This window comes from Schistocerca cancellata, chromosome 5 (assembly GCF_023864275.1).
Source record: "Schistocerca cancellata isolate TAMUIC-IGC-003103 chromosome 5, iqSchCanc2.1, whole genome shotgun sequence".
NCBI classification, from domain to species: Eukaryota; Metazoa; Arthropoda; class Insecta; order Orthoptera; family Acrididae; genus Schistocerca; species Schistocerca cancellata.
The window spans coordinates 200,528,092-200,546,155 of NC_064630.1; the positions used below are offsets into that span (position 1 = coordinate 200,528,092).

The 18,064-nt window shown below is 46.4% G+C and overlaps 1 protein-coding gene across 1 annotated transcript in view; it reads right to left on the minus strand.

Moving 5' to 3' along the window:
• Positions 1-3,153: 3,153 nt before the first annotated feature.
• LOC126188443 (uncharacterized) overlaps positions 3,154-18,064 on the minus strand; it is a 29,095-nt gene continuing 14,184 nt past the window's right edge. The window contains exon 2 of the mRNA XM_049930048.1: positions 3,154-3,819. Coding sequence (XP_049786005.1) covers positions 3,154-3,819 — 666 coding nt within the window. The remainder of the gene's footprint in view (positions 3,820-18,064) is intronic.

Consider the following 18,064-nt stretch of genomic DNA (forward strand, 5'->3'; position numbering starts at 1 on the left):
TGTGCGGCTGGGACTGTAAGAGCGCCGATGCGATGTTTACTGCCCCGCCCGATACGTCATACTTAATAATTTACTTAGCGTGACGTTAAACAAATTACAGATAGGGCACAGATGTTGCGGCAGTGGCTCCTGCCCTAGAGATACGAGGCTCCCGTTCTAATGCGACAGCGGCGATTTAAAATGGCTCTGAGTTACAGAGTGGCTCGTAATTAAATGATAAGGCTCCCAGAGTACCATTGTTGTAATGAGGAATGTCACGAAGCGAGAATCGTGCGCTTAAGAGGACCTCCATAAACATGTTTCAGTCGTTGTACTCATATGCACATTAGGACAATTCTAAAGCTATACATCCCAATTGCTGAGCTATCATAGTCTCTAAAGTGAGCGTTGTCTTGCCTTTCATTTCATCCGCGTAAAACATAATTTCCAGGCGCACACTAGATACGTAGGTCCGAATTTTTGCTGGCTACTTATCCTTTCAGCAAACATCCAAACACAAGGCAAGATTCATAGTGGTGTAGGAATTCTTGAAGGCCAACATTTTCATCGTTGACTCTCTGTCGATAACAACATTGCAATCGTCATTTTCAAGAGCAACATTTCCTGCCTTTTCAAAAAATTTAAAATATTTTTTCGTAAATAAACATTTACTGCTGATATTTCACCTAGTTCTAACAACGGAATCCACAATAAGACTGTGTAAAAATCTTCCTGTGTGTGTGGGTGTGGTTATGGCAAGAAATGTTTCTATATTTCAAAAGATTTCTAAACGTTTATATAAATGCGTTCACTACTGAAAATCAGTATAAAAACGAAGCTGCAGTCTTGGTGATTGGTACTAATCAGTCAAAAGTGAGAATGATGTCCTTCAGCAAGGTAATTATGCTAACGCCGGGCTCAGTCAAATGAAGATTACTAATTTATTGGACGAGTATGGCAAAATATGACTTTTCTAGTGTCGCAGACTTCTGCGACAATAGGAAAAGGGACGCATAAGCCATATACATCCATTTAAACAGCAAAAATTCAGTTTTACTAGCAGGAATTTACAAAAACAGTACAATATTTCGTCCGTAGTTCGTTTTCACATACACAGCAATTTCTGCCAAATTTTTCCCCATGTAGCAGGAAACATTCCCCGAATAAAACAACAGAAACCTTTTCCAGCCGTTACTGAAAAGCTTGGTTCTATTTCGCAGCTTTTAATGTACCCGTAGTACTAACGAAACGGATTATTTGTTCGGCGTTCATTTGACTTTACACTTTAGCAATTTTCTTGTTGACACATTTCGTCTCAACAAACAGCCATTTTTCTTCTGCATCCCGACTATTCGCCCGGTCTCTCCTTCGCACATCCTTGTCAACAAAATTCCTACATTGGCACCTCTTCTTTAAAATTCTCGATTCGGTAATGCCTTAACCATCTTTATCTCTTTCTTTCGATAATATTTTCCTCTTCTCTCTTTGGATCACCTTCAGTTGTGAATAATGGTATCAGTCTCGTGTCACCAGAGAGGTTTCCTTCGCTCACTATCTCTTGTCTTAACAAAGAACTTCGTTTCTATTACCTGTATCTCTCTTGCGTGACGTAAGCATTTGTTAATTTCACAGTGCTCGTGCAGCACCTTTCTTTTTGCTGTGAGTTATCTTTATTACAACCGATACCAAATGTTTGTTTCCAACATAGCTTGTTGAACAGTTTCAATATATATATATTTTTTCAATCAGTACAAACTTCGACTATGCCGGACTGCTGTGTGCTCGTTTATTATTGATACGTAGAGAAGACGACTCAGGTCAGTTTGGCAGAGCGGAAGAGATGTCAAATTTGTGACAACACAGTGGCCGCCTACAAATTCTAGAGTCGTGACGCTGTGAGCCTCTAGCGTATAAAATAAAATTTGTGAGTGGAACGTGAGCAGAGCCAACAGCGTCGCGGTAAGTGTCCGAGCGGCCTGCGGCGCCAGCGCTCGCTCTCGCCCAACCTGCCGGCCCTTCCGACTCGCTGGCCCTCGCGCGTGGGCGGTCAGCGGGGGAGGGAGAGCCGCCCCCTTTGTGTGCCACCCCGCCCTCGCAGTGTACACTGGCCGTGGCTGGCCGCGTGCGCCGGAGTTTGTTTTAGTTCCCCCCGACAGCAGCGCCGCACCGCCGCTGTCTCATCCATATTTGCGAAATTAAGCTTCCGGTCGTCTGATCAGGGTCGTCGTAAAGAGAAAACACGCCCCGCTCAACGCCACGGGATCTCGGCCACCAGTCTAAGCTCTGACAAAGCTACGGGATGAAAATTACTGCACGAAGGACTTGGAAACACTGGACTGAAACAGAAAAGTCGTAGATAAAAAAAAACCATCATAGATACGTGCGTCCCTGCGCTACCGTGCGTGTACAATAAAGGACTTTACCTAATTAAAACGCCTTTTTCAACGAATGCTCAAGGAAATTCGAAGTCCGAGAGAGAAGTCTGTTGCTTTTTGGAGCTTGACGCAGTACCGTGGACCAGAAGGATCAACACAGAAGATGATTCTACCTCCAATAAGGCCTACACTTAGATTACAGTTTGGACCAACAGTATAAATAATTTGGCATCCGACGTATCGCTGCGAGATACCCTTCCCCTTCATTTTCCCCCTCCCGTTTTCTCGTTTACCCCCCTCATTTTAAGTGTCCTGGGAGACACTGGGCTAAGAATAAAAAAAAAAAAAAGTAAGCATCTGACATGCCCAGTTTTAACTATCACTAACGGTGGCTTACTGAATATGTTGGCAAAAGAAACAACTATTCCCGTAAATTTGGATCGTTATCCGATAAAAGCAAAAAATGATTGGTGACGGCGCGGTACAAAGAGTTTACCTGCCCTGACAGGTGGGCGCTGTAGTAACAAACACTGTAACGAGAACGTAAGGAAAAATAGCATCGTAAACGTATGGCACACGTCTGTCATGTCCTGTCCCCCGTACGGGACCTGAAACGCTCCGTCCTGAGTCATTTCGTCACAAGCGTGGCACAACACTGCCGTCGCAAATTCCTCCAGCTTTGGCGAGCTTCGGGAAGGACCCTCCTCGGAGCTACAAAGACACAAGTTTTGTAGGGAGTGAGCGCTCAGAGCTCGCGGTGCGCCTGCAGTCCTGCTTGTCGGCGCTGCTTGTCGCGTAGTTAGCTGGAGGGCGACACGGGCCGCGGCGCCTCCATCAGCTCGGGCTGCGCCAGCGGAGCGGACATCTGCATCTGCACGGCGAGGGGCGGCGTCGAGACGGCGGCGGGGGCGGGCGTCGGCGTCGGGGGCGTCGGCGCCGGCAGGGGATCCACCACCATGGGCACGGGGGCGGCGACGGAAGGCGGCGTCGGCGCCAGCGCCGGCGTCTTGGGCGGCGACACGGTGGGCGACCGGCTGCTGTCCTGCACGCTCACCGTCAGCACGTGGTGCGGTGGCGGCGGGGGCGGCGGCTGCGTGGGGTCGCCGAAGCACGACTCGGAGGCGGAGCCGTCGCCGGCCGTGAAGACGGACGCGTTGGAGTGGTCCTCCCCGCTGCTGGGCGACGGCAGCGACGCTGGAGCGGCCGCGGGCCCCCCGCCCCCGGTGGCCGGCGCGGGAGCTGACGCGGCGCCGCCCCCCGCCCCCAGCTTGGCACCGGGCAGCGCAGCCAACGGCGCCGCCTTGGCCCCCGGCTGCGCCGGCTTGGCAGGCGCGCCCTCCTTGGGCTTGGCGGCGCCGCCCTCTGGCTTGCCCGTCGCCTGGTTCTTGTGCTCGGCGGCCTCCGCGTTGCTGATGTTGTCCTGCTTCTTCCACTTGGTGCGCCGGTTCTGGAACCAGATCTTCACCTGAAACAAGACAAAGACCACACACCACCTCAGTCGATTCCCCTGGAACAGATGGGAGCGGTGCAGCAGCTGCAATGGGCGCTGCGCGCTGCCTGTTTTGTGCTGCCTCCGCCTCTTAATTCTCCGTGTGCAATTTTGATGATGAAGACAGCTAGTGCCAGGCACTACTACCAATAAAACGACCAACTAGAGAAAGCATGCGCTGTGGCCACAAAGATTACCTTTCCGACTAAATCACATACACTGGTCGTTTCATAGTCATAAAATTGAGGATACTGCCGAAGAAGTGGTACATATCAGAAAATGAACGGATCTGCTAATGTTCCAGTCACTGAAGCGAGGTGGTCCTCAAAAACAGGAAAAATTTTTGTGGCACTCGTTTCAGCGACTGGTGTAATATATAGTGATCCAGAAAGCAGTACACTATTACGCGGTCATCATATCTGGAAACCACAAAAACCGCACTACTCTCCCTAGGCATCGCTCACAGTCCAGGACTACTATGACACACAGACTGATTTGCAAAATAGCCAACTTCCCATAGTTCAGCCGTTTAGACCACCCAGATCGTCATTCAGACAAACTGAAATCTACGGGGTAGTTATCAATTGTAATTAAACTTCCGCTAGTTGAGAGGGCTCCCTTGAAAAACGAGTGATCGTAGAACAATGAAACTTTCGAGGACACACTTGTATGCACTTGCAGAAGAGAAATAACGAATAAACCATCGAAAGAAACACATTTCAATTTCCACATGAGAGGGTAAGATTTGCTAACAGCCGGCCATTGTGGCCGAGCGGTTCTAGGCGCTTCAGTCCGGAACCGCGCTGTTGCTACAGTCGTAGGTTCGAGTCCTGCCTCGGGCGTGGATGTGCGTGATGTCCTTAGGTTAGTTAGGTTTAAGTAGTTCTAAGTCTAGGGGACTTATGACCTCAGATGTTAAGTCCCATAGTGCTCAGAGCCATTTGAACTATTTGTTAACAGCACACTATGTCTATACTCCAGGTTACAAACGTTGGTCAATGTGACGACGAACTGCATACGCGACATTTTCGAACTGCTCTACATGTACCATTGCACAACTGTTCGCACCGCTTTTCAAACGGTGTACCATGGAATGTTAGCTTTCGAAACACACAACTCGTTCAAATGGCTCTGAGCACTATGGGACTTAACATCTATGGTCATCAGTCCCCTAGAACTTAGAACTACCTAAACCTAACTAACCTAAGGACATCACACAACACCCAGTCATCACGAAGCAGAGAAAATCCCTGACCCCGCCGGGAATCGAACCCGGGAACCCGGACGGGGGCACACAGCTCGTGCAATTCTCGCAGATCGCACATTGCGCCCAGCATTCTCCGCCATGGCGACACCAACTTCTTCAACAATTTGTGGCGAAATTGGTTGTTGGCTCCTCCCAGGAGCAGATCCCACATCGCCAGTTAATTTGAACTTCCGAATCCTTTTCTTCAACCCCGCAGCGAAAAAGAGGACCACTTCGTATTTCTTAAATGCGTCGATTCTCACGAAGAGCAACAGCACAACTGCTGTTGTTGTGATAAAACAGCTTTATGAGTAAAGCCCTCTTCACCTTGTCCAGACCTGTGCTGAGTGCGAGCAACTGTAATGCACGCTGATGCTCGTGTTTCGGCCCTTCGTCATCGTGCTAGCACCGGCACCTAACGACAAATCACGACACTGACACTACTAACAACGCAAATCCTACAGCGCGCAGCCTGAATATCATTCCCATACAGATTGGTACTCATGCGATAATTAGTTTACCATATAACACTGTTTCAAGGGACGAAAATGTGATTATAAACACCTTGCACAGTCATCACCGTCACCTTAAACATGACAGTGTTTCTCATTCGGGTGTTGTACCTCCCCACATGGTACACCTCAGGCAGAAGAATGGTGCGAGTTGCTCGATGTGCTGCATGAAGCGACGTCACACGTTCGTGGAACACGCAGTTGACTTATGGCCAGTGATAAACCACAAGACACCGCAAGATGTCCCCTTGGACACGTTCAGGTGTGAAGAAAATCATGTCAGCGACATTTATAGATTAGATTTGATACACTGTTCGTTCTGTGCATCCTTGTAGGATGGGGAACACGTCACAAAACAAAACTAGCTTTCGCCGACTACGTGGCCATACTTTCGGAAAACGAAGCTACAGCAGCCAACAATCACAAATACTAAAAGAATGTGCAGAAAAAGATGGCCTGTAAAAGTATTTTTTTTTTCTGGTTCAAAAATGGCTCTGAGCACTATGGGACTTAACGTCTGAGGTCATCAGTCCCCTGTAAAAGTATTGCCAGAAGTTTGAATTCGTCTGCTCAAAATTAAACATACAAAAATTAAACGCAAAATACGGCAAGGAAAACAGAGTTGAAAACCTCGAATCTACAAGAGGAGTAAAGATCTCACAGAAGACTAGACTACAAAAAATGAAGAGAGCTTATGGCAGGACACAAGACATAAGAAATACATGTCTGTTCAAAGAAAGATCAGACACTACAGCACAGCAACGAAGCCTGAAATACAGTATGGAAGTGAGGCACTAACACTCCATACGAAATGCGACATGGGAAGTATACCGAAGGAAGAACGCAAAATCACGAGAAAAATTCTCTGCCCAAAGCTTACACTCTAGGAAAACCACGGAGAAGATGTCAAACCTAGCAGAAGATGTCAGAAAAAGAAGGTTACAGTTCTATGTGTAGACAGGCAGGCTACCACCAAAGAGACACACCAACAGAATTCTGACATATACACAAGGGGTGCCGGCCGGAGTGGCCGAGCGGTTCTATGCGCTAAGTCTGGAACCGCGCGACCGCTACGGTCGCAGGTTTGAATCCTGCCTCGGACATGGATGTGTGTGATGTCCTTAGGTTAGTCAGGTTTAAGTAGTCCTACGTTCTAGGGGACTGTTGACCTCAGCAGTTAAGTTCCATAGTGCTCAGAGCCATTTGAACCATTTGAACACAAGGAGTCAACACAACAACAAAATGACTCACTGAAGTCAAACTCGACCTAGAAAAAGCACACATCCATCCAGCACAAGTTCAAGAGAAGAACATATACAGAGACAAACTATACAAATGGGATGTTTGGTCAGAGAATGTAGTCCCACAGGAACCAGGGACAAAGTGGCCTGAGAAAAGAAAGAGACTCCGTGGAGAGAAAAAAAAATCAGAGAATCGTGGAACATAAGCAAGCATGCTCAAAGGAGGCAGAATGCTCTGTGGGTTCCTATAGGGTCTCAACGCATATATATATATAATATTATTTGTGGTAGGCATTAAGTCATGAGCCAGTGCAGGCTTTTGGCATGTCATGTTCACCTGCATATCGACAAATTTTACTCTGTCAATGGTGTACCTGCACATTTCAGTTGGGATGCAAGAGAGCATCTCAAAGTGGACAGGTCATGAAGAACCAGTTGCTTGGCCTGCAGGATCTCCACATCTTAACTCCTGCATCTCTAATTTTGGGGCCGTCTGAAGGGGACCATGTATGGTGTTGCAGATGAGAATGTAGCACAACTACAGCAGTGAACTGAAAACAGCTGTGCAGCTGTGCAGAATGAGATGAACGGAGCCTGCAACATTCCGAGAGTGGTAAGAAGTCGAGCACATCACTGCCACTGTCTACATGGACATCATTCCGAACATGTCCAGGGCAAAATGCACAGTACAGGGTTGAGTTGAATTTCCGATCCTTTCACGTCATTGTTCTCGGAGAACAGTTAATTTTGTGTTCTATATGTTGCACTAGTGATCCCTGCTCTCCTGCATAATGTTGAAATAAAGAAAGTTCAGACAAAACATTATTTAACGTTTTACTCTTATTTAATTGCATACATTACTCTCACGAAGTGTGTACAGCTACTATTTAATCACCCGGCTACACACTGCAAGGTAGCTCTGCGTTCTGGCCCAGACCATCGAATTGGGACTGGCCTCTGTGCCATCTTGAGCCAGTTGAGTCATTGGTGTGTAGAGGCATGGGCTTAGTAAAATGCTTTTCCGTCCGTAGCCACTACTTCTCACTCAAATGGCTCCTCTACTGGTATCACGAGGCCCGAGTGCAGTTCGTTCCAGCCCTACCACCGAGGAATTACCAGGGATCGAACTCCGGTCCTCCGCATAGGAGCCAGACGTGCTGATCACTGAGCTAGACTGGCAGACACACACTGCAAAGACCCCCATACATAGGCCGACTAGTCGGCCGTCCCCCACTTCCGTGCGCGTCTACCGACCCGTACGCCTGTGTGTGGGCGATATTTTGGTGTGCGGACATTTGCCACGCCGGACATTTGCCACGATTTTACCTGCTCCGAAGGGTTGGGTCCCTTGTCTCCCCCTCCTCATCGCTTGCTGAGCTTTTCCGCTGGTTTACTTAACATAGAACCAGAATCTCTTTGGATTTTCCGCCACATTTCTAGAGAGAGATTCGTTGTAGCAACTACTGAATGCATCTCGCACTGAAATCAGCACCAAATTTCGAGCTTCGGTAAAACTTCACCAATTTTGGAGATTTTGCGTTCCTCTAAATTATATTTGCCTTTTTCGGTGCTCCTGCAGCAGCTTTCTGTCGTGTTTCGTGTACCATGGGGGATCAGATCCATCTCTTATTAATTTATTTGGTAAGAATCTCTCGACTGCTGTTGATATTATTTCTTTGAACTTAAGCCACTTATGGTCTTCACTTACATAGTTTGGAAGGATTGGAGACTGTCTCTTAGAAAGACGTCAACCGAATTTTTAGTTGCTTTTATAAATAGATATATTTCGCGTTTAGTTTTGGTGAATTTCTTTGTTACGGAATTGAGCCTCGTTACGATTGTGTGTTCACTGATCCCTGTATCCGTCGTGATGCTCAAAATTATTTGTGGCTAAGAGGTCAAGAGTGTTTTCGTAACCATTTACAATTTCAATGGCCTCGTGAACTAATTGTTCAAAATAATTTTTAAAAAAGCATTTAGAACAATTACGGAAGTTGTTTTCTATCTACAATACGGTCTGAAAATGTATTTTTGTCAACATACGGAAGGTAGCTTGAAGTCACTACCAACTATAATTGTAGGAGTAGGGTACCTATTTGTGATAGGAGTCAAGTTTCCTTTGAACTGTTCAGCAACTGTTTCATCTGAGACCGGTAGTCGGTAAAAGGAGCCAGTTATTAATTTATTCCGGTTGTCGAATATAACCTCTGCCTATACTGAGTCATAGGAACTATCTGCTTCAATTTCGCTTGTGAGCTGGAAGACACATTACATTATTTTTCCTTAAGTTGTGCTTCTTGTTTCTGTTGTAGTGTAGATCATTACAACTACGGCTTTTCCCTCCAAAACCTAGAATGCTTTCTCTGTGACCCTGTAAATACCAGAGCTATACAATGTAGAACAACAACGTACGTTACAAGCATAGCATTCTGTATTACTTCATTTCCTTATTCTTAACATTTTAAAATTGTACGTCGACTTTCGATGACATGTCAGTCATAGATGTTCTTATCTCTATTTAGTGAACATATTTTCAGTCATGTTTTGAACATTGTCCCGCTACAATTTATTAACTAATGTTTCGCCGCAAGGGACATCGCATTTTGCAGAGTAAATTAATATTGAGTATGTCGTTCTTCTTTCCGAACATTCACATACCCATTTCTTCTTTCCTTATTGTCTTTTGGGCATGCAGTTGTAGTAATTAAAGTAGGCACAAATGCAGTGGCCAAAAAGAAATGATTAGCGTACATTCGCATTCTCTTTACATCGTTCCTTTCTTGCTGCTCCCATGGCCATGGACTGTTTCTATCGCAATCAGTAAGCGTGAAAGGAAGCTACCGTACAAAATGGCTCTGATCACTATGGGACTCAACTGCTGTGGTCATAAGTCAAGCTACCGTACAGACAGAGGGATCTATATTTATACTTGGCAGAACTAATTACATACTGACATAATCGTCAGTATTGCTTTCGTTTCCCAAAAGTTACAAATATCTGTATTTGGCCAAGATGTCGAAGAAGAAGGTACCTTACGTATTGGTTGTATCGAGTAAGATGTGGAGACGGCGGTTTGAAAGCGGACAGAAGAAGTACGAGGAAGGGCGTCCCTTACCTGACGGATCGCTACTCAAGCTACCTGGCGAAAGGGCAAGTGTGGCAAATGTCCTGCGTGGCAAATGTCCGGCATCCGATATTTTAGCGGTCGGGTCCGTGGTTTGGCTGCGTCCGCTTGACTGCGGAACCGCTACCTGCTAGCCCACACTCCACCAGTGCAGGCAGCAGGTAGGACCCGCCAAGCAGTCGCCGTCGCGCACATAGTCACGCGGGACGGCTAGCGCGTCGTAGCACCGATCAGCCTGTGAATGGACGGCTTTAAGGTACCTTGCAGATTATAGATATCTGGAAAGACGTAAGTTTCCAAATAACATTAAGTGTATTTAAATACGTATTGCAAAGCCATTTCCTTTGTCATCACGATCACAAACGTGAAGACCGTCGGAGAGAGCCCGGTGCAGCTCGTGCTAGTGCGTACCCTAATAGAGCGCGCTGGTGCTGCCGCAGTTGCGCAGGCCGATTGTCACTCGCAGCCGGACAAAGAGGCCAGCCTGCCCTACACGTCAGGTGGTACAGGAGCCGGCGGCAGCAAAACACGGCGCCACGCCGTGATTTACGTCCTGCTTCGCTCCTTAACTGCTGCCCCAGTCATTCGTCATACCTCAGCGTAGCTCTTACTCTCGCATTAAAGCAGTGTCCAGCATCGGTGAGCCGGCGGAGTCATTAGCAATTATCAAGCGACGTTGGAGGTAGCGTCGTTCGTGCCGCATCTAAATGGCGGCTCGGCCATAAATCAGTCCGCGTTCTGCAGTTGATGCTGGCGGCAGCTGCCAAACTGTCTCTCAGCCTCTCGGCAGCTGACAGGGCTGTTAGATGGTGAGTCATATTCCTCCTCTCCGTAAAAACTAGTCGTATCCTCTGTTTAAACGTATATTCATGAGAGTTTGACTTATAACGTAATTAATCTTTGTACGCTCTGGTTAATCCTGGATTTGTGTGTTCTAGAAAGGTACTACCGTGGCTGGTTAGCCATTTCCCGTATACCACCTGCAGACGATGTTTATTTGTACCAAACGTGTGACTGCAATCACTTTCGTTTTATTATGCACCAGCTGCTGTGTCGTCACCTGGGAGGTTAAATACCTGCCATACAAAGTGATTGGCCCTGTTCCTTGGTACAGCAAATGTAAGCTGCGTGGAAGACTACATCATCATCATCATCATCATCATCATCATTTAAGACTGATTATGCCTTTCAGCGTGGAAGACTACAGTCGCATAAAATAGAAGAGCATATTTGAATCACTGGATGTCAACAGAAAGCGACGACCTGTGTGAAAACATGATTTGTTGCGTCATCTGTTGTTACATTCTGCGATAAGTATCTCATTGAGTTTTCGGACAATTCGTCTCCCACTGTTTCAGCTCAGTTTTCACTAGGTTTGTGTTTGAGCACGACTCGATTATTCGAACAGTTTACGTCATAGTCCGATAAATCTCGGGTTCTGTTCGATCTTTTGATGAGACGGCGATCTAGTGGCTTGTGTTGGTACTATATCCACGACCTGCCTCAGTGTTAGTATGGCGCTGTGGAATTTAATGATAAGATTAACAGTTAAACACGGAGTAAAATATCTTCTAGGGTACATGTCATGTAGAACAATGGCAACTAATCAATAAATAAGAGTTAGGAATCATGTTTGTGTTAAATGCTCGAGCTCTCGTTCCGCGATCTAGCGACGTCTGACGGTAGCCTGCTATCTCCAAGATGGATACTGCAGCTGTAATTTGTGGTCGCAATATAAATTACAGTCAGTTTGCCACGATATACACTGACGAAAAGAAATATCGGATGTCAGGTGAGATAAGGAAGACATTTTTACCAGTTTTAATAAATTATTGTCTCTTATTGATGTATTCACGATAGCCGGCCATGAGTCGGAGAGCATTTCCCACGCTGGCTGGCTAGGTGACGAATCGACCATATGTCGCGCGTAGTGGGGTGGGGCTCGGCGCCGCTGGACCGTACCAACAAGCGTTAGCCTGGCAAATATACACGACGGGAAGTACCGGCATATTGGCGCCAAAGTCACTGATTTTGTTTATTTATATTTAATAATTAAAGTTATTTATGACAACATGAATGGATGTTTAATACTATTTATAATAATTTTGCCTCGTTAAAATTCACACCCGTTCATTAACAAATGCATATCTTAGTAAGTACGAACTTCATCGGAAATCCAAGAACTATAACGAAACTAGCAAGAGATACGGACTGCGCGCCAAAGTCAGCAGTCGGCATTAAGAGCTCTTCCTGTCTTGTTCGATGGTAGCCATGCTCTCGGTTACGAGTAGTTTGTGACATGAGTGTTTCATTATTGATCTGATAGGAATAAAAGTGATATTACGGCGTTCTGAATGTTAATTTCGTGTAAATAGATACCCCAAAGTTGATCGACAGCAATTTCAGATAATTACCTTCCACCGTCAGAGACATCCAATGCGCCAATGAAGAATCTGCACGGGACGACATTTACGAGAGCTGCACCGCGCACAGGTAGGAGGAAATCCGACAACACGACCCACCAAAGCGGATCAAGGAATGTCCGACTTACACTCGCAAATTCCGGGTGGAAATGCTGACTAGTCATACTGTACGTCACATATACCACCCTCTACGGACACGCGGCTAAGCTGAGCAATAACAGTATCAGTTTAGAAGCGAGGGGATCTACGAAGAAGGAGTTGTCCAACATAAACGACGGTTGGTAGGAGTGTTTCTACAACTTAAAGATGACGTCTATTCAAATTTCAGGCCAGTCGCATAAGAGCGGAGCTCGTGACGCCACTATGACAGTGCATATGAAGTTTGCTTTAAAAACACGGTCTAACGGTCATGAGCCTTAGTTATCTTTGAGATTGGACGTGGTGAGTTGACGTTAGTCAGGAATGTCTTCAAGGCTACAAAGACGTAACAATCAACACCTCACTGAGCTTGAAGGAGATGGAGAAGCTGTATGTTCCTTCTGCGATATTGCAGAAAGACTTAGCGGGAATGGAACCACTGTATACGATTGGTCGCAGAGGTGGTCACGAGAAATGTACCGCCGCAAGAAGACTGGGCGCCGGAAGGACATGTGGCTTCCGGGATGGAACACCATCGTGTTCTGCAGACAAATCTGGCGCATCGTGCAGTATTTGTAGCAGCAATCTGAGCGCAACAAAGTGTCATAAATTGATCACTTTGATTAGAGTTCCGAGTCAGACGCCCTGTAGCGTGCATTCCACTGACCACAAACCATCGCTATTTGCGATTACATTGGAACGAAGCAAGAGCTCATTGGAAGGCAAGATCGAGGTCTGTTGAATTTTCTGATGAAAGCTGGTTCTGCCTTGGTGTCAGTGATGTTGGTTAGAAGGAGACCAGTCGAGAGCCTGCAGCCAACCTGTCTGTTTGCTAGACAAGCTGGACCTAGAGTTATGGTCTTGGGTGCGATTTCGTACGACAGCAAGAGAACGCTCGTGGTTACCCCACACATCCCGACAGTTTGGTGATTCGACCTGCTGTCTTGCCATTCATTCACAGCTGTCCGTGGGGTGTTTTTCCATCAGGATAACGCACGCCCACATACTGCTGTTGTAACCCAACATGTTCTAAAGGGTGTCGACGTGAGTCTTGGCCTGTTCGGACACCAGATCTGTCTTCAGTCGAGCACATAAGAGGAATCATCAGACGACAACTCCAGTCTCATCCGCAAACAGCATTAATCGTACCTGAATAGATCGACCAATTGCAACAGGCACGGATCTCCATCCCATAAATTGACATCCGGCACCTGTACAACACTGTGCACGCCCGTTTGCACGCTTGCATTCAGCATTCTGGCGGCTACATAGGTTATTAATGAAACAGCATTTCACATTTTCAATGATTTATCTCGCAGCTACATTAATCTTTGAAATTGTGATATTAACCACTAATATGTCAATCACATCGCGATTACGAGCAACGTAGGGTTCACGCTTGGATATCGGGATGTGCAACAGCAGTACGTCAATCACATCGCGATTACGAGCGACGTAGGTTTCAAACTTGCATCTCGGAATGTGCAACTGCGGCGCGTTTTGTTTATTTCAAGCGTCAACTTCACTTTGCAATTTCTCGGGAGGTAATTGACGCTTTGCGTTGCAACCGACACCATTCTTTTTGTGGTTTTTCAAATTACTGATTGCATAAGAAATAGTACCTGGTGTCTATTTAAAAATCATAAGTTTGCGTTGAAAATAATATTTGCTTACGTTTTAGAACGTCTCATGATACTTACTTTCATGAGCCCGTGCCTTACGTTCATACCCGCGAAAGCCGTTTTTCAATATCTATTGTTGTTCCAGGGACATTTGCGCTCAAACGTTTAAGTTCCCCACTCTGTGTACATAATCATATAATGGCAGAGCGTGAAATCTGGGTGCTAGCGAATAGCTCTCAGGAAGTAGGAGTGGGAAGGCGGACAGACTCGACAAAATTCTCCATCTACACACGGAGAGCAATTTCATTTGTATACGTTTAGGAAATGACTAAAAATAGTAGACGAGCTTTGCTAATTGGACACGAAAGCAATAGACGACAGAAATAAAGAAGTAAAATCCAGACACAACATAAAGAAAAGCTTTTGTGTCAATGAGAAAAACGTTAACACCGAATATAAATTTAAGTAGTATATTATTAAGTCTTTTTCTGAAGTGCTGAAGATTGACTTGGCTGGTAGGATAGTAATGAAGAGGCTCTTTATCGTACTGCGAGGAGGAGGCCGGAGAAAGGGAGCGGGGGAGGGGGGAGAGAAGGGAGGAATGTGTAGGTTGACAGAATATATCCTGGGACTTAAGAGAACAGTTAATTTGCTAATAGATGGATATATTGTAGAGAAGAGTGTAAGTTCAAGTTAATTTCAAAAAAGCCTTTGGCAGTTTTAATAGAAACTATTTGTGGCAGACTATGACAGAATTCGACAGTACAAAAAATTAGAGATGAAACCAAAATACATACAGAAAATGTAACGGTCAAGTGCTCTACCAACTGAGCTACCCAAGCACGACTCACGCCCCGTCCTCACAGCTTTAATTCCGCCAGTACCTCGTCTCCTACCTTCCAAACATCACACAAACTCTCCTGCGAATCTTGCAGTTGGTAGAGCACTTGCCCGCGAAAGGCAAAGGTCGCGAGTTTGAGTGTCGGTCCGGCACACAGTTTTAATCTGCCAGGAAGTTTCATATCAGTGCACACTCCGCTGTAGAGTGAAAATTTCATTCCATTTGAGATTAGATTAGCAAGTGATCTTATAAATAGAGACGGAGGTTTCTGCTTAAATTCTACAAAAATCCTGCTCCCTCCCTGGTCAGACAACAGAGGGACGGAGTTCTAGATTACGCGTTGGTCATTAATATTCACAGTCGATAACTTCTGAAGTTGGTTGTCTTGACGCTAGTAGTTTACGATGTTTTGTGTGTGTGTGTGTGTGTGTGTGTGTGTGTGTGTTGCCTTTCTGTATGTGGTGCATTATGGTTTTTTGGCCGGCGTAGACCGTCCTAACGAGGTATTAAAGTTCCTCGCACAACGGTCTCTCACTGCGTTTGTACTGTAGAAATATAGGCGGTCGCAGCAGACATCACCCCGCAGCATTCCCATACGTTGTTCCAGTATTTTACCCGCCGAGGGAAAACTCGAGTTTCATAGTCAGTTTAGGATTACCTACCGTCTTGTACAATGGTTAGGTGCTCCCTGCATTTAGTAGTTCGTTACACACGTACTTCAAATACGTAATGATTTCATTAAAGTGCCTTTTAACTGATGTGTAACCTAGTCTTTTAACCGGCACTGAGACACTACAGCCCGCCAAATAACTACCGGTACTGCCTACATTTCTATCGGCACCGTTATTGAAACCGACTTCCGCGTCTTCGAATAATCGTGATTTGAGCACAAAGGTATGTCATTATTTGTTTCTACACTACTGGCCATTAAAATTGCTACACCAAGAAGAAATGCAGATGATAAACGGGTATTCATTGGACAAATATATTATACTAGAACTGACACAAGATTACATTTTCAAGCGATTTGGATGCATAGATCCTGAGAAATCAGTACCCTGAACAACCGCCTCTGGCCATAATAACGATCTTGATACGCCTGGGCATTGAGTCAAACAGAGCTTGGATGGTGTGTACAGGTACAGCTGCCCACGCAGCTTCAACACGATACCACGGTTCATCAAGAGTAGTGACTGGTGTATTGCTCGGCCACCATTGAACAGACTTTTTCAATTGGTGAGAGATCTGGAGACTGTGCTGGCCAGGGCAGCAGTCGAACATTTTCTGTATCCAAAAAGGCCCGTATAGGACCTGCAACATGCGGTGGTGCATTATCCAGCGGAAATGTAAGGTTTCGCAGGGATCGAATGAAGGGTAGAGCCACGGGTAGAGTCAAAGTGCCGTCAATGCGAATGAGACGTGACCGAGACGTGTAACCAATGCAACCCCATACCATCACGCCGGGTGCTACGCCAGAATGGCGATGACGAATACACGCTTCCAATGTGCGTTCACCGCGATGTCGCCAAACACGGATGCGACCATCATGATGCTGTAAACAGAACCTGGATTCATCCGAAAAAATGACGTTTCGCCATTCTTGCACCCAGGTCCGTCGTTGAGTACACCATCGCATGCGCTCCTGTCTGTGATGCAGCGTCAAGGGTAACCGCAGCCATGGTCTCCGAGCTGACAGTCCATGCTGCTGCAAACGTCGTCGAACTGTTCGTGCAGATGGTTGTTGCCTTGCAAACGTCCCCATCTGTTGACTCAGGGATCGAGACGTGGCTGCACGATCCATTATAGCCATGCTGATAAGATGCCTGTCATCTCGACTGCTAGTGATACGAGGCCGTTGGGATCCAGCACGGCGTTCCGTATAACCCTCCTGAACCCACCGATTCCGTATTCTGATAACAGTCATTGGATCTCGACCAACGTGAGCAGCAATGTCGCGATAAACCGCAATCGCGATAGGCTACAATCCGACCTTTATCAAAGTCGGATACGTGATGGTACGCATTTCTCCTCCTTACACGGGGCATCACAACGTTTCACCAGGCAACGCCGGTAAATTGCTGTTTGTGTATGAGAAATCGGTTGGAAACTTTCCTCATGTCCGCACGTTGTAGATGTCGCCACCGGCGCCAACCTTGTGTGAATGCTCTGAAAAGCTAATCATTAGCATATCACAACATCTTCTTCCTGTCGGTTAAATTTCGCGTCTGTAGCACGTCATCTTCGTGGTGTAGCCTTTTTTATGGCCAGTAGTGTATCATGGGAACAGTACCTGCATATACTAAGATTCCGCCTATGTAGGTAGGTCTTTAACGTCGTGTCTTACAAATATTGTACGACCCACCTACGGGCAGTAATATAGCTAGCTGATGGCAGTGTGTAACTAAATGCCTATTGGCTTCACGGAAGGCGTGCATAAGACCTGAAAGTTCATTTCCTTTCCTTAATTCCCTTCTTAATCTTCTGTATTCATGTGTGATTGGTGTCGTAACAAGGGTAACTGAGCGGTTATGAGTTTGGAGAGCAAATGTCATAACGGAGCAACGTGAAGGCGATTCGCCTCGGTTGCCGGACTGGAGCGCGCAGTTTCCGTACGTGGCAGTAGCGAGGATGTCTGCCCGCTGAAGTCGTAGAGGCGCGACCCGCATCGATTCGGTCTGCAGTCCCACCGGGGACAAAGGCTGCCTACCTGTAAAGGCGGGACCGTGCTGTTTGCAGGCACTGCTCCCATGAATAAATGGAATGGGGGCCCGGCTCCGCTGCCACACAGGTGCTGGGAGTGTAACCTTCAGCTTGTACGGGAAAGCTTTCGACGTAATCTATCGCCTAGCTGCTCCACTAAAACAAGGAGAGCATTACCGATCTTGAACGCACACTACGTACTGTTTCTGCTACGCGAGTCGGACGGCCATAATGTTAAGTTTACACGCTGGAGGGATGGTCGTTATTCGAGAAACGCTCGGTGAAAGGAGACGGAGGCTACCAGTCTTCCAGAGGAAGGATGCGCAAGTTTTAGTGATGTGCTCTGTGCTCTAGAGAGGAAAGTACGGTTTAAC